Below are 22349 nucleotides of genomic sequence, written 5' to 3'. Positions count from 1 at the left end.
GGGCAGGACTGGGCAGCCCTGGTGTAGCTGCACTGAAATGGGCCATGCAAAACATGCCTCTATTACTGTAAACAAGACATCAAGACGCCCCATTCTGCAGGAGCATCACAATCCCAAAGGTCACTTTACCAAGATCAGCATAAGCTGGGAAATTCTGTGGCCGTCCTACTTGGTCACTGGCTTCAGTAGCTGCTAGAAAAATCCCAAGCCATGATGCTCTGGCAAGGTGAAAACGCATACAGGCAGGATGTAAAACACCAGATGACTTACAAATGCAGTAGCTCCCATAGTAAACAAGCATGGTCTCCACACCTCTTTACCCCACATACACCAAGCAACTGAGTTATCAGTTCAAAGGTCATCACTCTAATTCTGTTCCGAAAATGAACAGCACTTCACAGCTTATATGAAAAGCATCAGCACTGCATGCATGCCTTTTGACTGTGAACTCTTCTAAAAATTAGGATATTTTTAAATTGTCCCGTAATTAGATTTTAAATTCTAATTAGCAAATCAGATCCCTCCAGTAAGATCTAAATACCAACCATGAGCCCCTGGCCTCTGCATTAAATGGGTGATGGTAGAAACAGCAGAAGCAAAGATGTAAGGCTTTGCACACCAAGCCCTGCAATTGCTTGCGCCGTAATGTAAATATTTGATGTGATTAATTTTCTAATTTCACCAGTCTAGCGGTTTCTTAAACGCCGTCGGGCTTAGCACCGCAGGACCCGAAGGGAGGGTCAGAAGGGGTCATATTGGCAAGGCATCGATGCAGAGCTGGCAAGAGCACTGAGAAGAGGTCCGTTCTGTGGGTTTGTCTGCCAAGCGCAGAAGTCCGCCGCATTGGCACAGATCCACCACATGGGGCATGGAGGAGCACCGGCATAACCCCGCTTTGTGTGCATGGCGGCTAGGCCTCGGCTCACAGCGGCCGCAGTGAACCCGCAGGAAGGGACCCTGGTCTAGAACTTCACCCACGTGTGACTTGGCCCGAAAGATCTTCTGCATGCAAGGTCACAAGCCCACCCCTAAGCAAGTGATGACTCGCCTCAACACTGCTTCGCTCTTTCCCCATCACCGTTGCTCACCGTCTTTAATAGCTGTTTATCCCTCATATTCCTGACGTGTTGTTTTTGACCAACACACATCCGTGCCCATTTCTTTCAACATCTAGCATCCAAAAAAGAGCAAAAGTGAATACTGAGGGGGGAGCTCATGTAGCCTAATAAAGCATTCATAATTCAATAGACTCCATTGTTCACATAATTTGCTACACACTCTGCTTGTTTCAATGCACTATCATCGTGAACAATGGGCGCTAACATGGCACTATATGTAATGGGGCGATCTCAGTTTTCCAATCCATCACACCCAACCAGTAGATTCTTCACACAGCCCTTGTGGATTATCCTGTTCTCAAATTATTAGTATCAAAAGATGAGAATCAACATCTCAGATGGTTGGTCTACCAGCGAATGGTTTAGCAGAAGCCAAGTCTTTGGGGCACGTGTCAAAATAACTAAAACATAACTCTCCACCCCCTACCCCCACGTACACTCCGAGCCGGCATCTCCTGTCGCATGCCATTGGCCATCTGGTTGCGGGCGAGCAGATTGGGCATCCTCTCAACCTCCCAACGGAGACCGTTCAGACTTTGGAGCCAGATTTTGGATGCCTGGGAATTTTTGTCAGGCTCCCTTTAGCCTCGTAGAACTTCATGGCCTGACTTTTCCCACCCTGTCGGTCAGGTGTTACAAAAATTTCGTTTGAACAGGCTTCGCGACCACACCGATCAGCCCATTTTCTGCTGACGTCTCTGGCAATCGGATGCTCTAAAGGCACTACGATCATCAAGGCAAATAAATTAACCAGGATGCTTTGGGTATAACGCCAAATAGGACCAGATTGCTCAGAGGCCCCGTGAAGGATATGGGCCGGATTCACGGTGAGATCGCCAGCCTTGGTATTACCAAATCGACGCGGGGCGTTGAGTTTCCATCTGCTACCTCAATGGGATCTTAGAGCCGGGGAAGTGGGGAAGATTTTAGTCATCGCCGGCAAACTGCCTGGCGTCTGTCGATGTCACAAAACCATGTCTGGCATCTTCCAGCTCGTCATCTTTAAAGGAAGAGGAATTACAGCAGACTGGCTTTGCCACACGAGGATCTGGGAGACAGCAGAGCGGTGGCTAATGCTAACAATGACCGTTTGCCATTGTGCTCTGCGTTCGGGAGGACAGGATGGAGAGTCCACTGCCTGCACATGGCGGGGTAATTCTGCAGCGTGTGCATCCTTTGAAGTGTGGCACAGCCTCTCTCAGCACGGTGGTTCAAAAAAGTGCTTGTGGATGAAGCGTGTAATTACGCATCCCTTAAGCTGCACCCGTGACCCACGCTCAGAAACAGTTCGTCCATGACTGTTGGCGTTGAAGATGGATGGCCAGTTGAGTGGCATGGCGCTGCAGTGGTGGGTGGGGGGGGGGGGAGGGGGTTTCCGCTCACCTATGTTTCTTTTTCCCCCCTTGCAAGCACTGAATAGAATGAAGTTGTACCATTTCTATAGCACACCCACACACACTCAAAGTCATTACAACAGAAAGTCACGGCGTGATTAATGAGCTGTGTGGCAGTGGAGCCCGTACAAATGTGACTGCGGCCTTTGTCTCTGAGCATCACACCCCCCCCACAACTATGGGCCCGGCAATCTTTCAAGTGCCCCCCCCCCCCCATCCTCCTCCCCTCTCCCTGGGGACCTTGATAAGAGCTGACAATGCTGTAATGACGAATGCAAATGAAGTGGGCGGGGGCAAATGCAAATGTTAAGAGCACAATGGCAAAATGATTAAAAAAGGGGCTCTGGTGTCTTTCATGTGGTGGCGCGGCACGCCCTGGAAGCGCGATATCAAAGGGGCCTCTCAGAGCCCTGAGACTCTTAGTCAGCGCTCATCCAAACGCGTCTCCCCCTGCAGCCCGGCGGCTTTGATTGCGTTTTCCTGCTTCCCACCAATCACTCTCCTACCACCCTCCATCGGGGAGGGCCGGTCCCAGCAGTGGCCAGCTTCACTCGAATTCCCCTGCAAGCACTTTGACAAAGTGATCTTCTGCTTGCTTGGAATTTTGTACTCTCGTTCATTTTTGTAGACATAACCACCACCAGCCATTTCTTCCATTCCAGAGTTTTTAATTTCGTCGCTAGTGTCGTGTGTAGTTTCACGCATTGCGAACATTTCGTGTGTCATTGCGGTCTTTTTCATTTACACATTTGTTTATTCTCTTCCTCGCAATTGTATTTAGTATGTTTACATAACTTTTTTATGTCCTGAAAATTCGGTATATACTGTACGTTCGTCATACTTTGTATACTTTCTGATTATTGTATATTAATTTTCTATCTATTAGCTTTATACATTTTATACATTTTATATTTTATATATAGTTCATCCTAGTTGCTAAATTGCCCATAGGTGTGCATGCATGAGTGAATGGTGTGTGAGTGTGCCCTGCGATGGGCTGGCCCCCCATCCAGGGTTGTTCCCTGCCTCGTGCCCATTGCTTCCGGGATAGGCTCCGGACCCCCCGCGACCCAATAGGATAAGCGGTTTGGAAAATGGATGGATGGATGGATGGATATAGTTCATCCTTTTCTATATGTTTTTACCGCTGTACTATTCTGGACTAAGAAATTTCTCCCATCAGTAATATTACAGTCTTACGTCAAGTTACACCTGAACGTAGTCGGACGTTAGTGGCTGTATCGCTTAGTGTTAAAGGCACAGGAGAATGGGCAGCAATGCCAGCCGTATAATGACCCACTGTCAATATCTAACTTGTAGTACAGTAAGCATGCAGTTATGTATATGTGATGGATAGCCACAATATCGGAATACGCCCAATCTGGTGGTCCCGATCCCAAATGCGGATGCAGGTCAATGCAAAGCTGCATTATCAATTCAATCAGTCACTCAGTCATAGCGAAATGACCCATGTTGTTCTGGATGATTCTAGGGGTCTCTCTCCCAGAGACTTTCCCCGGTCGTTTTCCTGTTTCTTTCCCTGATCGGGATCAGACGAGGCGAGCAGTTTAACCACAGTGAGTTTATTTCACAAGCTGTCTCCATAGATGCTTCAGTGCTCTGATGAAGATGGTCAAGCCTCCGTAAGCTCCGGGTGTCCCGTCCTCTGGGAACGGCCCGGTGGCTGCCTGGAATATAGCCAAGCTTCTGGTCCTTTTGAAGCACTCATTTTATCCCCTTGACCTCCAGATCCACGCAGAGCGCTAGAGGACAGAGCAGCTCAGGGGTGCCAAGTTAAGCAGGCATCCAAACGGAGCCCGACCCGTCTCTGCAGGCCCCTACCCTCTCTCCACGCCGTGTGTTTTGTTGCCCCATGCTGGCTTCCTCTCCCCGGTTCCGCTTCCCCTCAGCATGCACTGTGTTGGCACCGCCCTTCAGCATCAGCTCCCTCATTCGCTCGGCTAAGCCCACAAGGCAGCGCATGGCCCCGTCTCACGTTACCGACACTGAGGTCTGCCCTGACGCAGGATGACGACAGGAGGACGTCTTAGATCTTCCAGTCGCAGCTGGTGTGAAATATTAGCCTCCCAAGGCGGACCCTGCCAACCCATATGCCAACGACGTTCAGGATTCAAGCTCTATTATCGTTGCCGCATTACACACCGTGAGATTACCTTCCCACGCCGACGCGATCACAAACATGAAGTAAGCATTGTATAAAAAAGGTCAGCTGTATATAAAAGTGAGCTGTTGAATTAATAAGTTATAAAGAGACAAGCCATGCAAACAATCAGTGAGAATTTGTCACTGATTATAGCACGTCTTTGCATACTGCAAACTGAATAATCAGTTCTAGGATACAGCAGTGGACCGTCATTGAACTTGTGTGAGTTGTGAGATGTGACCTTATTGGGGTTTACAGTTCAGCTGTGAGATGGCCCTTGGAAAAAATGATTCCGGAACCTTCCAGCGTGGGTGTGAATGGTTCTGTGGCACCTCTTGCATGCGGTGTCCCTTGTGATGATGTTACTTATATCCACACTTGTGTACCTCGATAGAGGCAGTGGAGCAGAGTTTAGATGCAAAGCTCTACAGCTTCACTGAAAACTCAGAACCAGTTCTTTGGCATGCAGTGATTAATTTTGCACTAATCTTATTTTTCAAATGTTTGTTACACGTCTGTGTACATCTGCATATGTATATGCACAATCTACTTTTTAGCTTTCTTGATGAAGAATTAGTTGTATTTGAAGCTTAAATTTCTTTTTGAGTGCAGCATTAAAAATGGCTGTTTCAGAATAAAACACATCATTCCATGCACCTTCTGCAGAGGCTTAAAATATTTAAAGATCTTCTGAGGTTTTGCATTGTTTTTTTTCTGGGTCTTTTTCTCAGGCTACGGTCGACTGCTGTTCCGTCTGATCAAAGTCCCCAATGCTCAATTTCTTCACAAAAACACGGCAGGAAGTCATACTGCTTAGAGGGCATCATAATTAGTGTTTGGGGGGGGGGGTCATTTATGTGGCAAATCAGCCCCACAAAACACGCTTACCTTTTTCTTTCCTTTATTCGTTAAAGCGGCACGGCTGGGTTTCTGACCTGTGATTGGCTGGCGGTTTGTTGTCACAAGAGCCAAAATTGATTTCCTTTTCTGCAAGCCGGTCATTATGGGTGGCCGGCTCAGTTTCGAACCAATCGATGTCACCTCAAACCATATTCTCCAACGGTCCCCCAGCCTTCTTCTCCACCTCTGTCTACTCGCCCACAGATATTAGCTTAAAACATCTGAAGTCCAGCACTGATATGTATTTTTTTATTTTTTTGATATTGGCTAATTGTGTGTAATACATTTTATTTCAGTGAAATCTGCTCTAAATAAATGTCAGTTGAAGATATTGTCGACTAGGCAGTGAAATAAGAGCAGTGGACCAAATACTTGATCCCTGTTGTTCCTCATAATATGCTGGTAAATTACTAGAAACTCATATCACTCACATGTCCTTTAGTATACATTCCTCTCATTTTCATTCCCCCCCCAATAGCTGGTGTAGGAACAGGGGCACTAAAGGTACAATGATGTGCATGTTTCCTTTTGGAGTTTGAATCGTGGGCTCTGCCTGTCTGCATCAGTCTGTCAGTGAAGTGAAAATGTTCACTTCTTACCTCCTGCTGCTCGTTTTGGCTCAGTTGCGTGAAACAAATGTTCTTTGCTTAGTCTGTAGGTCAAGCATACCTGAAGCTGAAACTCACCCCTGAAATCATTTTCTTTATTGCTTCTCTAAGGCCGTACAAATACTTTTTTTATTCATTCCTCCTTGGCATACTTGCAGCGTTTGTCCCTTGTTTGCATTCAGAAAATGCAACGGCTCAAAAAAACAACAACAATGTCTCACTATGACTTTAATAATTTAGGGGCCGTCATGTGATGCGATTGTCTTCTCTCTGCAAATTGCTTTTTTTTTTGACCTCACTACAGGGGGGGGAAAGTGTTCTTGGCGAAGTTAAGAAGGTGAAAGTATTCCAAGTTTGAAAGTCTCCTCTGCATGAATGCAAGATAACTTAAAACATGTTCTGGGGCTGAAATGGTACATTTAAAAGCATTAAAAGAAAAAATGAGAGTCTGCGTAATATTCGCAGGTCTTAGGGCTGTTCTGACGTACTTCTGAACACGGTGCTGTACTTAACCTAAAATGAGGTCAAAATTCCCCATTGAATTAGGTGTAAAAGAAACGTTTCCCTTATCTGCAAGAGGTTTGGGTCCTTAGACAACCCAATGTGATGCATAACTGCTGCCCCCCGCTCTTACAGTACTGCACGGTCACTTTTTCTACTGCTAACAGAACCGCCAGGACCAAGCCCGAGGCTCCCTGTGAACAGTGTACTGTCCTTGAAGACCGGCAGAGAGTCAGACGGGGATGACTGGATCAGTGGATAAGACTGAGGCCCATATTAGAGACGTGTAATAAAATGGGTCACCGGACAGACTGGCAGGAAGAATCCAGGAATAAACTGGGAAGTGCAGATCCACACTGGAGATGAGTACGGTTTGTAATGGGGCTAGAGAGAGAAACTGAAGATTGAGCAGCGAGCTTGACTGCGCGTGATTCTCGAACGCTGCCCCACTGAGGCTTCATTGGTGATCGTGCCTCGGGTTTGTAAAATCGGCGGGTTCATCTTCCATGTGGAAAGAGAAGTAAAAGTGGCGTAAAGCAGAATTGGATCAGGTTGTTCCCGGTGGCTGGCCTGTAGCGCTCTCCTCGAATATGTCACTTTGGATAAACGTCCTCAGTTGATATAGGTCTGGTGCTCCTTGTGATTTACCATACAGTGCTGTGCAACAGTGTGTAGAATTGGTCCATTACATTGCATTATTATACATTATTATATATTATTGTACCTTAATGTGAGCTCGAATAGAATGAACCATTATGCTTTTTTCTTCAGCCAACCAGGTTAGAAGAGGAGAGGTGAACTAAACTTACCGACTTTGTAAGAAAACGGCAGTTTTAGCTCAAAAATACAATCTGATTATTTGCATAACATTCTGGCCAATTAATTGCTGAAAAAGGAAGAGTAGGAGGATTCTTTTGAATTCTGTCACTCTCATATTTCAAACCATATGACACCATCCTTTCATCATGGGACACTAACAGGAAAGACTGAATTTGCTCTTCTGTGCCTGGGACATGGTTAATGGGGTGTGTGTGTTGTGGGGGGAGGGAGGGGGTACATGTGGACCAATGTCTGGGGGTGGGGGGTGCTGTGGGGCTGATAGTTGGTGGCTGAGCTCTAACGGGTCAGGGGCAGTTTCATATCCTTGGCTCAGGCAGTACCTAGGGAGCTGAGGTATAGACTTCCCCCAGAGCTCAGCGCAGACGAACCAGGGGAACGCCAGACTATCTGTTGCAGTCAAGTCCTTTGCCGCTGTCTCTGGGTTAGATATCCCCTCCCTGCAAAGCTTCACACTCGGTCAAGTACAGTAACCCTCGCAGGGCACAAGACAGACACACCGGACCAGCCTGCAAAGACACACGGCGCACGAATCCAGCTTCCACTGTCTCTGCCTTCTCGCTCCACTTATAGCTTGAAAGTTTCTCTCAAATATATGACGTACCCCGACTTTGTATTTTTTTCTTATACTTTTATACATGTTTTAAAATGTTCAGACAGCTCTCCTTTCTCTACCACGAGGGTATCGATATCTAGTGTTAGTCCTTGTGCTGCTTCAATCTTCTGACAAGTCTGAGCTGTCAGGAATATTGATGGTGTTTGAAAGAGTCTACATCTCACACCGACGCACACAAATTCAAGGAGGGGCTTGAGAGGCCCCCTACCGAATGTAAGCCCCCCTTCTGTCGTCTGTTTTTCCACATATGACACGGTCAGGCCCTGCCGCTGCTTGATTTTATGTCGGCCACGCCCCGCCCCACGAAGAACAGATGCCACATTTGGAAAGTAAGCTCACAGCCCACCAAAATACCGTCCCAGGGCCAGGCAGCAATGATGGGCTGTCAGGCGGCCGTGGCGTAAATCGCTCAGCCCAAGCCCGCTTTCCTTGGCCTGATGTGCGTGAGTTGAGTCCTGCGGTGCTGCTGAAAGCCTGCTTCCTCATCTCTGCTTGGGAAGCATGATGAAAGATGGCAGGATCACAGCTCACTGTGAGGCAAGGAGGCTTAATTACACAGGGCACACCGAGAAATGGCGTTTTTTTCATTACTTAAAATGAGTGTATTTTTTCTGGAAAAATTACAAGAAAAGTTACCTAACCAACCGCAAGAGACTGACCAGGATAAGTGGTTGGAAAATGGAAATAGAACCTCGTCTTCATAGAATATTACTACTGTTACTACCTACCACCAATTATACCAGTCCTGCTACTGCTGAAATTACCACTGACACCACTACCATGAATGAAACTGATACTACTACCCCTGCTCCTATTTATACTACCATTCACACTGCTAATACTACAGTCACTATTAATACCACTATTGATTCAGTACTACCACTACTAAACTTACACTCACTATTAATACCACCATTGATTCTACTAACACTATTACTGTCACTACTAATAGTACATCCACTATTACTTCTACTGTTACTACAGCTGCTACTGATGCTACTACTATCAGCAATATGACCGCTATTAATACCACTAATACCATTGCTATTCATACTACCACTATTAATACAAAAACCATTATTAATACCACCACGGTTAATATTACAGTTAATACTACTATTAATACTACGGACACTATTAATGCAACCTACTGTTACTACGACTACAATCAATACCACCATGCCACTGCTACCACTGCTGTAACTGTGATCAGTATTAATAACACTAATGCTACTCCTGCTGATACTATGACCCCTGTTAGGCAGGCCTGACGGCTACCCCAATGTGAACGTGCAGTATGTTAGGATCCTGAAGGTCAGGCTAAATGGACTGTGAAGCACGGAGACACCACCCTGTTACGCCAGCAGGAATGGAGTTAACTGACATGTTGTCCAGATCTCTGGTTTCATTGTGGGTCTGGCCAGCCAGCCTGCCTGCTTCTTAATCACAGTAAATATTTAATAAGATCTCTTTCTGCATACATAGCCCTTTTAATTTCGTAATCGAACGCCTCAGCTGCAGTGGGTGACCTGTAGAGAGGTGGATCTTCTCCCTCTTTAGCTGTGCACTGCGGCCCTCCAGATTGGCCTTGTGCATCTTCCCCGATATGGTCACATCGTTAGCTCCACCTCTGGTAGGGCGATCTGAAAATGGACTCCGGCATGAAATTACCCGTGTGAAGAAGCAGCTTTTATATAGCGAGCCATCCTTCAGTGTTGGTGAAGGGCTGAGATTCAAACCTGCAGCCTCTGGGAATAGAGCTTCATAACCAGCGCTAACATTCATCTTGCATCGGCAGCAGTTACGCAGCTCAGGGGTGGAACGAGGTCAGGGCAATCCCAGGAAACACACGGTCTCTCAGGGGTGAAACCCTGGATGGGATTCCTGACCGTTACCAGCCACATTACCTCACAGCACCTTATCCGTGTTTTACAAATGCAGTATTTATTTTGTACTGCACTGGGTATTAAATTGCACTCTGGTTACCGTAACAGATGCCACTTTTGTCTACATGTCAACTGAATTAGTGATGACCAGCTACAGGATTCAGTTCCATCTATCCGGGAAGAGGGCAAAATGATGGTGTTGCTGGATAAGCATTCAGAGTTTGTCCATAATAAAGACGGTATTCATGGATGGGCAGTGATGGCTCGGCCTGCTCCTTGGCTTTGGTGGCCGCTTAAAGTACCACAAGGTCTTCGGTGCTGAAGGAAAAAAACCGACAGAATTAATTCCAGCCAGGCCCCACATTAGCTACCATGTCCTGGCTTCAGGCTCCATTCGCACCATTGTCTTCTTCGTTATAATGAATTAAAACTCTACAGAATGCAGCAGGAGCTCCTAATAAGAGGCCAAACGCAGGCGGCGGCTAACGAGACCCGGTCGTCTGTGGGGAGAAATGCATGAGGGTCAGCGCTCGTTAAAAGGCTCTGTATCTTGGCCGACAGCAGCCTTACCGATGCGCGGGTCCGTATTAAAATGAGCTTTCCGTACAGACGAAGCTACAGACGATTCAAGCTGCATAACGAGCACTTACGTGCCGGGTCGACTTCTTCCTATTGCAGTCACAAAACTCCCTATAATAAGATGAAAACTTGTCTTTTATATTCACCCTTTTCTATGGGCATAGTGGCCGTAATGGTGCAGTTCCTGTCTGGCAATGCAAAGTCATGGTCTCAATGCATATACATGAAGGTCTTGTAATGGCTGGTGGTATTTCGCAAGTAGGGACACAGTAAAGGGGGGGGGGGGCAGTTAGGACAATTCCAAGGGCCCCTAAGCAATTGGGTGCCCAATATGATATGCTTTCAGGGGCCCAAAATCCCTAATGCCACGCCTTATCACAAGGCAGGATAATAGTTTGGGGGGAAATATATTCTTATTTTTGTTTATTGAGATCTGTGTCCTGCAGGTTTATTTCCTTTAAAACCTCACAGAGTCTGCTGGATCCTCACAGAACTATGGTGGAGTTTCAGGAAGTCTGGAGGACGGTCACAGACCTTCATGCAGAGCACACCCATCATGTAATATGCATACATAGCTTGCTTCCCAGACACATCTCTTATCTTAAAGTCTGACCCAGAGAGAACATTCTCGCTGCATTCGTTCCCGAGATTTAACCAGGGAGGTCGGGGGAGGAGAAGGTGACCGTGCTTTCCTTTGTCACCCCCATAAAAATGGCATGCTTTGGCCCAGTGGGAGGGGGGGGGGTGGCTGTGTAACGGCTAAACCATGGTGATTCAGTGGTGCTCCCCACCTCCCGGGGGCCCTGTTCCACATCGCTTGCGTCCTCCTGCCACCTGCTGATCGATGCGCTGTCGCCATGTGCTTACCCAGCACCTGCATAAAAGATACAAACTGACTTAATAACGCTAAGTGCTGTGCGGAGCTGTCTGCGTACGCCACATTCACAGCTACCCCGCACCTCCGCATCCTGCTCACTGCGCTCTCTCCTTTCGTGTTACTTTTAAACGTCTGTCATCGGCTCATGAAGAATCTGGGTGGTCCACCCACAAAGACGCTTCACTGTGACATTTGCGCGGATGATGTTATTATCTGTGAGACACAAAAAAAAGAAGGCAGTTTTTTTTTTCTTTTTTGCTGAGTTCCGGAACTTGCAAATTAATTCAGGCCCCATCGAGGTTTCTCTTCATTTGCGCTGCTCCCTAATTGGCCGTGTGCTTCATGTGGAACCAGAGAAGGCATGGGTTTCTGTTTGCCGCAACTGCAACACGACAGAATTAAAAGCCTTCTCTTTGTGAATCCCACAACATCACAGCACATTCGTTAGAAAAATCACCTCTTTTTTTGGTGCGTGGTTTTGCATTGCCAATAGACCTCACAGCCTCACAGTCCCACTGCTGAAATAAACCCTGCCTTTATGTTTTACCATAGATCAATAGGATTGTTTGGGAGGGGGTGAAGAAGGTGGGGGGAGCTAGAGGTTGGGGTGGGGGGAACAGCCCTCATAGCCTCATAGTTCAGCACCCTCACGGGGGCTATTTAAAATGAGCACTGCAGCCTTACTCGTGCTTTTACGACTTTACATAGCTACCGGAGGCCTGAATTATTAAAGGACACCACACCACAAAGTGCACACAGGAGGGGTCCCAGGGCAACATCCTCTGCAGTGGCAGACATTCTAAAGGCACGGAGAAGGACGGTCTTCTTGTCTAACTTCAGCACATGCTACCTTGAATAAAGAGGCCACCTTGCTCATAACTAACTCACCAATAACCTTAACCTGCTCTGTCCTTCAGGGCCCATCTTCAACCAAGAATGGAAAGCCCCTACCCTCCTCCTCACCCCCCAGTGATTGACTAGGAGAGCTTCTGGGGGAAGCATTTTGGATTTGGAGAGTCATCTTCCTTTCGAGTGTCCTGTTGATATGGGTTGGAATTTTATTATCTTAGGCTCGTCCGCCTCTGACAGCTTTTAAATCCATAATCCGCCGAGCAAAGCCGACAGGCCGGATGTCACCGGCCTTCACAAACCCCTGCAAAAAAGAAAAAATAAATAACGGACGACCTTGCCAAAAGTATGGCGGGATTAGTGCTGACCGTGCTCCTCCTTCTCCACAGCACCCCCTCACTCCATCTCGATGATGGCAGCAGACACCCTGGCGCCATTCAGCCGCTACCAGGTCCAGAACTTCACCTTGGTGTGCAACGTGTCCGGAGGCAAGCCGGCCCCAGTGGTGAGTGCCCATCCCCACCCCCCCCCCCCCCCCCCCACACCCGATCTCCCCACTCCTCCTCTGTCTCGGTGCCGCCAGACGGCTTGGTATAAACGCAGTGTGACTCCTGACACTTGCCGTTAATCCTCTCCAGGCCATTAATCATTATCTTAAGGTGTATGATATTGCAGGCTGCAGACATCAGAAATCCGTCTCGAGCAATTAGGAGCCCATCGAGAGGGGAGCAGGAGGTGAAGGCGATTTCCGGGTGCCCCCCCCAGCGATCCATGCTGGCTTGCTGTCCCCGGCCCTATAACGATCCCAGAGTGGAGGTTGTATTTGTTTCCTTGGAAGGAGAGACATTCGAAATCCCTGAATATGAAGGGCGGAGTCGATTTTTTTCTTATACTAATCAGCAGCCGGGGTCTGACGAGGTCATCTCTAATTCTCGTCTACAAGCCATCAAATGCGTCATGAGTGTAGTTGGTGTGGGTGCTGGGAAATGAAAAGGGCAACGCTTAGGAAAGTGGTTAACTGTGCATTCGTGGGCCGGAAAACCATGCAGGTGTTACATAAGCTGAAGCAGATTAGAATCCCGGGGTGACTCTGGGATCAGCTGTTGGCTCGATGGCCTGGCTGAGAGCGAGAAGCAGAATGGATGAACCAGGCAGCTGACCTTAGTTGCCCACTATCCTGTGGCTTTATTGACACGTCAGGTGCCTGCGAGTGCTTTCTTACCAGAGTATGTCACACTATTCTTCCTGCTGGTGCTTGTTTGTTCTGTGATTCATAACGATCCTCTCTGTGATGGATTTGGACCAGCAAGCATGAAACCATTATCTTTCGTACTGACAACGAAGTGGGAAAAATTAATTAAAATTTTAATACAGAGAAATCATATTGTGTGAAGCAGTCAATACAAACATATTAAAGTCATAATGAATTAATTAATAATTGCCATTTAAAATGACTGGGAAAAACAAACAAAATATTCAAGTGAAATATGGAAAGATTTAGATTAATGTGCACAGTGTGTCAGACTGTGACACATCGCTGTAGGACTTTGAGGATCATCTAGAGTCTCTGAAGTGCCTCAAGGGTCTGTTAGGATCTACTGTACTAGACTTTGTTAAGTGTCACTGTAGGTTTGTGAAGATCCACTGGACTCTGTGAAGTGCCAATGGTGTATATGAAGATCCGCTCGACTCTCTGAAACTCCACTATAGTACTGTGAGGATCCACTAGACTCTGTAAGGTTTTGGGCCCTGTGGGTTCCAGAAATTAAGCAACCAGAACCAGCTTTTGTCTGAAGGACTAAAGTACGAGAGGGATTATTTTTTCCGACAACATAACACTTGTGTGGGAGTTAATCTTGGCACTTCCGCCATATGAAATGCTTGCGATGTAACCGTGCCGGGATATCAAACAGAGCCGATCTCCAGCGCCGTAAATCCACAACCGGGGAGCAGATCCAAGCCGCTGGAATCCACACAGGGCTGCCAAATCAAACGGACGCAAACGAGGCCTGACTCCACACAATGGTACATCTCATCACTGGAAAGCAGAAAAAATATGAAACCCTGTCAGGTCCTCTGCCTTTGTGAGCTGCTTTAATCTATGGTGAGAGCTAAAGTTAAGAGCTTCCAAGGCAGCAACACACACACACACACACACACACACACACACACACACACACACACACACACACGCCACACACAAGGGTGGATAGAAGCTTCTAGAACATCAGAAAGTCTGATCTTGTGCTGCTCTGGGCTCTCTGTACCAAGCTGTGCCATTCAGGGCCATTAGGCACTTTCACACAACTGGAACTTTTTTTTGGAACCAGGGACTTTTGTTACGTTTACACTGCAGGAACTCCATTGTAGTTCCTCAGAGGCAGTTCCGGAACCCTTTTTTAACACCTACTTCAGACTAGTTACTTTTCGTTTGAACACAAACTACAGGGGAGGTGAGGACAGTGATGATTTTACTGATTGACTGACCACAAGCAACGGCGTTAACTTGGAAGTTAACTTGGAAGACGGAAGTGCACAAAAAAAGGTGTAGCGGAGCAAAAATTGAGCAGATGAAATAATTTGTCCCAATTACTTTAATGCATCAATTACTACATATTTTTTGCTTGTGTCTCCACATTTCTCCATTGGAAAATTTTATCAATAACAAAATAACCAATTTGCTTTTGTCTAATATCACCAATGAACCTTGCTAGTGCTTATTAGCTAGGTAAAGTTACATAATTTTTTTGATCTGTTGAAAATTAAAGATCTATCTGTTGGCCAGATTTAGTAAGAATCATGAACATATTATATGAGTAAACTATTAGGAAATATAAATAAAAGGCTGTGTCCCATTTTTATCACAATTCCTCCCCCTGAGTAACGAACAAAATTGCAACTTATTCATCCTTCTGTCACGATCGCTGTAGCGCAGGTGATCGCTCAGGCGGGAGAGTGGGCAAGTAGTGGGCAGGCAGGCAGAATAAACGGCAGGCAGAATAAAAGGTAAACGTGGTTTAATCGAAGGACTTTGGATGGGAAACATCAGACGCCAACTAACGTCAATGACAGACAAGGCACTAAGGTAAGACATGGACTGAAATAGACCAAACAACTGGGTACAATCTGGGAAGCACACGTGGATAATCAGAGGGGTGTGGCACACATGAGGATCGTACGAGCCGGGCGTGACACCTTCATTGTTTTTGTGTGACGGTTTAGTTTCATAGGTAATTATATGTGAAGTTTAACCTGCAAACTTTTTGAGTCTCCCAAGTTCACTTAGCATAAAGCTCCTGGTTCCTGTTGTTTGGTGTGAAAGCGACACAAGAAACTAGCCAGGAGCCACAATAGTTCCAGGTCCAGACAGCCCAGGGACTCATAAACCGGAACCAGGTTCCGGAACTTCAGTGTTAAAGTGCCCATTAACTGCCCTGTAGGAAAGTACAAGAAGGTGCATGATGTGGGGAAGAGGTAAGGAAATGGGGGGTGGGGGGTGAGACAGGCTTTGCAGAATCAGCTGGAGTAGAGGTGTGAAAACAAATGACAAAGGAAGAAAACGAATGAGAAATGAGTCTGGGGCAGATCAGGAATCAGGCTTTGGTAAGGCCTCCCCCTCCCCACCACCTTCTATATTTTAAATGTTTCATGAGTATCATATCAGCATGAGAGAGACATAGTAGCAGCTCATAATCACCACTTGACTTTATCCTTCAAAACAGAACTTGAAATGCCAGTTAAGTTTTATTCATCTATTTTTCAGGGGTAGGCAACCCTGATCATGCAGTGGCAGAATCCAGCAGGTTTTCCATCCTGCCCCTGGTATAATTTTTGTTAGGCGTGATCATCTCCAGCAATAAAAGCTCAGGGCCACATTCACTGCAGAGAGTTTCTCCAAGCAGGCACAGCTCAGACGCATGGGTACAGTCCAGTGCCCTTTGAAGGTTGAAATCCAAGCAAGCGACGATGCCAACTAAACTGAGGAAAACCTTCTGGAGGCAACCAGGACCGGGTGGTTTCTTCTGTAACATGGAAAAAGAAACGTCTAAATATTTATAGCACTTTATGACATTTGCGATTAAATGTAAGAGGTGTGTCTTTTTTAAAAATAAGAATAACAGTTCAATAACATTTTTCCTCTTTATAGATCTGAATCTTTACCAAAGAACAGAAAAATCAAATACAATCACTGTTCATATTACTATATCTGAAAATGCAAAACATTATGCTCCAATTGTGTACAGTTATGGAAAGTGAAAAATGCAGCTTGACAGTGAACATTACCACATATTAAGTCCGTAATAAGAACAAACGCATCCCTGACAGCTGCCTCAATCGCATGTTGTGAGTCGGTTACATGAGTGGGACAGAGACTCGAGGGCAAAGCCCCACTAACATATGCAGCAACTGACTTCAACCAAAAAGAAAACTCAAACAAGGAGGAATGTCTCACTTCCCTCACACCCTCCCAAACCTACATTACAAACACAGCTCATCAGGATAATCCCTCCGACTCTCAATATTGTCCCACTTGACTCAATTTAATCCCAATAATGTAATTAATTCCATAATGGTCAGATGGGTATTGCTATGGAAGCACAGCATATCAACCAGACCAACTCTTTTCCCTCCAACTTAAACCTGGGTAATTATATGTACTGTAATATGTGTAAATAAAATTAAAAGTGATTAACATTAAAACCCAACATAGACGGAGGTCTACTGGAGAATCCCAAAGGCTTAGTGATAAGGGTGCAAATTATGATCAGCTTGTTTTGCTACCTGAAGCTGGTCCACACGCCGATTCCAGAAGATCGCGCAGAGATTAGCCGTTAAAGGACAACCATTGTTGTTTTGTCTCCTTTTATCCCCAGAATTTGCGTACAATTCTTTTTTTTCCTTTTATTTTTTTGCAAGGCTAAATCAATGAGCAGCATGATGTCCTCACACTTCTAGGGATATGGATTTGATTTGCGGTGAGATTTCATGATCTTTCCATGACAGGCAAGATTCCTCCTGCAGTCCAGCAGAGTGGCTGTGAAGGTGGACTAGTGTCTCTAAATTGTGATTATGTGTGTGTCCTGTGATCGACTGGCATGCAATTCATAGTGTCCCTTTGCTTCCTAGGTCTGGCTGCAGGTTCTCCGTAAACCTATTCAGGATAAGCTGTTGGATGGATGAATGGATGGACGGATGGATAGATGGATGGATGGATGGATGGATGGATGGATGGATGGATGGATGGATGGATGGATGGATAAATTAGGTAATTAGGAGATGATTTTCATTGATGGATTTTCTCCAATGCTCTCAACTATCTATATCGGAGGAGCTCACTCAAATATCATTTTTCAGCTAAATGTTTGAATGGCAGCTGTTACTTTCTGTGCATCAATTCACGACTTAAAAATCACGAAAGATAAGCTCTTGACATTTGTATTTTAGTGCTCTCACCTTTTGAAATGGGATCTTCTGGGAAAAGAATTCTTCTTTCCCCTGTGTGTTAAAGTCTGTTAAGACCACAACCTGCTTTTTTCTCCTCGGTTTTTGCCGAGGCAGCAGAAGAAATATTACCTTGGCCTGTTTGTTTTATTGAGTTTCCCAGATAATTTCTGCTGTGTGCTGAGAAACAAACAAAAAAAACGTCTTAATGTGAGCTTACAGTACTTTGCTTTACAAGTAACTTTATATTGCCAATTGTCAACTGAGAGGAAACCGATACTGTAAAAATAAAGCCAACCAATGCTGTCTTAACTGCTGATAAAGCAACATGAGCTATTATTTTAATAATGGGTCGTTCGGTACGAACAAATGGGGGATTTCAGGGGAAATAAAACACTCATGCTCGTATGACACCAAAGAAACATCCATTTCATAGTTTGCGGATGCATACCTTCCCAGCAGAAACAGCTGTCAACCAAGAAACCGTTTTGTGCGCCAGAACGAGACAGAAGTACGTTAACAGCTGTTATCTACGCTCTTCCTGAGTGTAACGTACTGTGGCAGCTGGTTTACTCATATGTGGGTTTAGAGGTCGTGTCACATACGGAAAGAAAGGGGGACAGGGTAGCTGAATGGAAGAAAATTAACCTTAAAGCAGAGTTCTGTGCTATCCAGTCATTTGGTTCATATTAACGAACCACAGGAACATGTCGCCAAAATTAGCTTTGTCTTATTTCAGCAGAGGTCGCCCTAAAAAAAGTCATTTTACACAAATTCAGGCTCTGTTTAAACACTGATTGAATGAGGAGAGAATAATGGACTGTAATGGACTCTCATGAGGCAATGATGGCTTAGCTTCCAATCAGAGGTCAGTCTTGATTCGTGTCAGCCTATCACATTATTGGCACTCCTTAGACAGGGGCAGGGATGAATTGTAACAGAGCTTTGATTAGGTAGATGTTCAAACTCCGGCTGGGTTAGTGTAGAGCAGCATACCTCTGCAATCCACTGGTCAAACACAACTGGTTCTCAAATGCTATTTTAATCGTAACTCCCACACACAGAGGATGTCAGCTGCAGGAGTATGATGTCTTGGGCACGAGTAAGAATTGCATTCATGAGTTCAGTTCCTTCACAAGTTCATAAGGCCTATATCGTTGTTGAGCAGAACACTTTCTTCCTAGGTAATAGCAATATCTGGTATATTATTGAAAGCATTTTGTTATTAAGAGGAAAGCAGCAGCTCATCATTTAGCAAAAATCTATGAGATGTTTTATAATGACCATACTTTATACTTTATTTGATAACAATGGAATTTTCCGCTGAATGGTGAGGCACTTATAAGACACGTTACAAAATTAAGGGGAATAGATTATACTACAGTGCAGCCTGTTCAATTATTTCCACTTTTCCAAGACCCACTGTCTTTTGGACAGAGATGTCAAATCCAACAGCAGGCAGGACATTTCTAGGGCAGTACAATCGCATCATTCAACGGGATGAAAGTATCCACAGGCCTGTTTATCCTACATGAAAAAACTTAACTACTAATGGATGCTATTGTTTCCGCAGAACGGGCACTACGTCCTTGTGCAGGTGAAGACAAAAATTTTGACAATTAGATCTGAGGATTTTTTTCAGGGGGTGGGTGAACCTTCAGTTACCGTCCTTCCTGTTTTGGCGTCATTTTCATTTATTTCTTTGCTTGTTGATTTGTTTGAAAACGCTGTCATCCAAAGTAAGCGAGACAAATAGCACATTACAAACGTACGTGCTGTCAAGGAGTTCGATGCATAAGTGCAGCTTGGCTGAGCTTTCAGTGAATGCCCAGGTATCTGTATTTTTATGCGAGTTTTCCCAGTGCCTTTTTTAACATTGAGGTAGTAACCTTGAGAAGAGACAGTATAAGAAAGAGCAATAATATATAGGCTATGAGATGCTGAGACAAAACAGATAGCCTTCATGTGAGTCTTCCAGTTGATCCAGCTTGTTAAAAAGGATGTGCAGCTCCATCCACTGGCGGGAATAAGATACTGCAGAGGTTCATATTTCCCGAACTGGCCCGGGTTACCTTTTCTTGGCACGTTGTGACTGAGGCATGAATAATGCTCCCCGTAAACAATACAGAAGCAGAATAATAACGGAGTGGAGTGCAAAATGTGTGTTTATATTCCGATTTTATTTCGTCTCATGAAGGAAATTCCCTGCAGCCACAAATGTTGCTCTGGCTTCCGTTTGTCAGCAGTTTCAAAGGGGCAATTAGCGCCGAGGATTCTCGCAGCTCCTCTGTCGCGTTTCTGTGGAGTGAGCAAGGTGCCATGTTTTGAAAATCATCCTTTTGTTCCCAGCATGATGGATGTGTTACTTGTGTGCGTACGCGAGAAAAAAAGAGGGCGTGTTTCTTCCAAAAGAGCAGCAGGTGTTTCCAGAGCTTCCGGACGACCGGAATATGCGTTTTGCTCAAGGGCGGTTTGTAAAATCGAGGCAGGTAATCTTTACTTGCCGACACATCCTGTGAGATGGAGGTTAATTGGTCGTTTCCTCTCAGCCCATATTTTTCCAAGAACAAAGCTCCAGTTTTGAATTTTTGCTAAATGAATGTTTTCAGTTTGGTATCAGAACAGAGCGAGTTTCAGATCCTGAAAACTCTGGTAAGTTTGGACCTGCAGTTGACCCTTAATTGTATACCATCTTAATTGGATTGTTTAGTTTTCTTTCATAAATGAAAGTGGGAAAGAGATGCACAAGCAGCACACACTGTAAAAGTACACTGGAAAGTCACTGAAAACATGTTGAAAAAACAGTGTAAAAGTGTACTATAAGCACACTGTAAATGCACACTGTAAAAGCACAGTGGAAAGTCACTGAAAACATGTTGAAAAAACAGTGTAAAAGTGTACTATAAGCACACTGTAAATGCACACTGTAAAAGCACACTGTAAAAGCACACTGGAAAGTCACTGAAAACATGTTGAAAAAACAGTGTAAAAGCATACTATAAGCACACTGTAAATGCACGCTGCATAAGCAGACTGTAAATACACACTGTAAAAGCACATTGTAAATGCACACTGTAAACACACACTGTAAACACTTTAAACACCTATGCTTTACATTATGCAATCCAGTAATTGTAGTCTGTCACTGAGCAGTGGCCTTTGTGACAAACAAAATATTCAAGATCTGCTCAAAATCACTTCCTGATGAGAAAACATCTAGATTTATTAAACCCCTCAGTTGTAGTACACCACCCCCCACCTAACCCCCACCCAAGATACCCCCAGTGTAGCACAGCTCTCTAATCCCAAATACCTTTAGCTGCAACCTCGTTAAGGAAATGGGCCCCGTGAGGGCCGGTCGGTGGTACACTTGTTTACAGTCATTACGGTTATTTACCAAAGCGAGTGAGTCTCCCTGAGGTGACGTAACAATCACACTGTGCGTCTGCAAACCGGCAGGGAATGGGGGAAAAATAACAATGATAAACTGGAACTCCACACGAAATGTAGCGTGTAATGTAATGACGCTTTGATCTCCTGCAAATTGAATTTGAAGGTACCTGAGCAGGTGGAGGAATCAATCTGTTTGTTATTGAGAAAATCAACATACCTCAAAAATCTATTTTTGTTGTTGCTATTGTTATTATTGTTGTTGTGTTTGCTTTTATATGAGGGAAAGCAAGGACAGGCACGTCCATGGGCTCCTATCCAGCAGGCAAGATGTCAAAATTGAGCCTTTAATACGAATAACTGGAGGCCATGTGTAGGCCTGGGAGATGTTATTCCCTGTCAACAGATTCACCGATTGGGAATCTTAATACCTTGATGAAATAAAGTGATAAACCCTGCAAGTGCTCTGCAGCAGCACCACTGCTGGCATTGGCCAATTTCTTTGACATAGCAAATAATATAGAAAGTCAGATTTGAGGTTCCTTTAACAACAAGCATTTATATCTGTGGGTTAATAGTTCAGAATCAATCCTACATCTTGCGTCTTGCTCTTATTCCATAAGCTTACAAACCGCTGACAGAAACACTCCCTGTATCTGCTATTTTTCCGTAAACATAACTAATGACTCACTGTCGCCCCCTGCAGGTGTTTTTCAAGCGTGACGGGGAGCCAATTGAGATATTCCACTACATGCAGCCGACAGCAGGCAGCGACAGTCGGGGCACGGCCAGCATGCGAGGGGCGAGGCCCCTGATCAGCCGGGACCTGGACGACACCAAACTGCAGAAGTCGCGGACCCTGCTGCACCAGGACGGCAGGCCAGCGCGGCTGTACACGGAGAGTCCCGGGAGAGGGCGCACCCCTGGGGCTGCTGGCCACGAGGCCAGCCCCGCCACAGAGATCATCCCGGAGACGGTGGTGTCCCGCGAGTTCCCCCGCTGGGCCCTGAGCACAGACCCGCTGTACTACTTCTCGGCCAGGCAGGTACCGCAGAGCGACGGCTCTGTGGAGGTGCAGGCGCGGATCACGTGGGCGCTCAACCCCCAGCTGGATAACGATGCCCTCTTCAGCTGTGAGGTTAAGCACCCTGCCCTCTCCATGCCCATGGTGACAGAAATCACACTTGG

General features: G+C 45.6%; 1 protein-coding gene across 1 annotated transcript in view; it reads left to right on the top strand.

The window, feature by feature from the left end:
- The window catches only part of igsf21a (immunoglobin superfamily, member 21a), a 172377-nt gene that overhangs the window by 132574 nt on the left and 17454 nt on the right, over positions 1-22349 (top strand). Inside the window, exons 5-6 of the mRNA XM_049021682.1 lie at positions 12719-12834; positions 21868-22348. Coding sequence (XP_048877639.1) covers positions 12719-12834; positions 21868-22348 — 597 coding nt within the window. The remainder of the gene's footprint in view (positions 1-12718; positions 12835-21867; position 22349) is intronic.

Source organism: Brienomyrus brachyistius, chromosome 8 (genome assembly GCF_023856365.1).
Source record: "Brienomyrus brachyistius isolate T26 chromosome 8, BBRACH_0.4, whole genome shotgun sequence".
Lineage (NCBI taxonomy): Eukaryota > Metazoa > Chordata > Actinopteri > Osteoglossiformes > Mormyridae > Brienomyrus > Brienomyrus brachyistius.
This window is presented reverse-complemented; position numbering and strand designations above follow the sequence as displayed.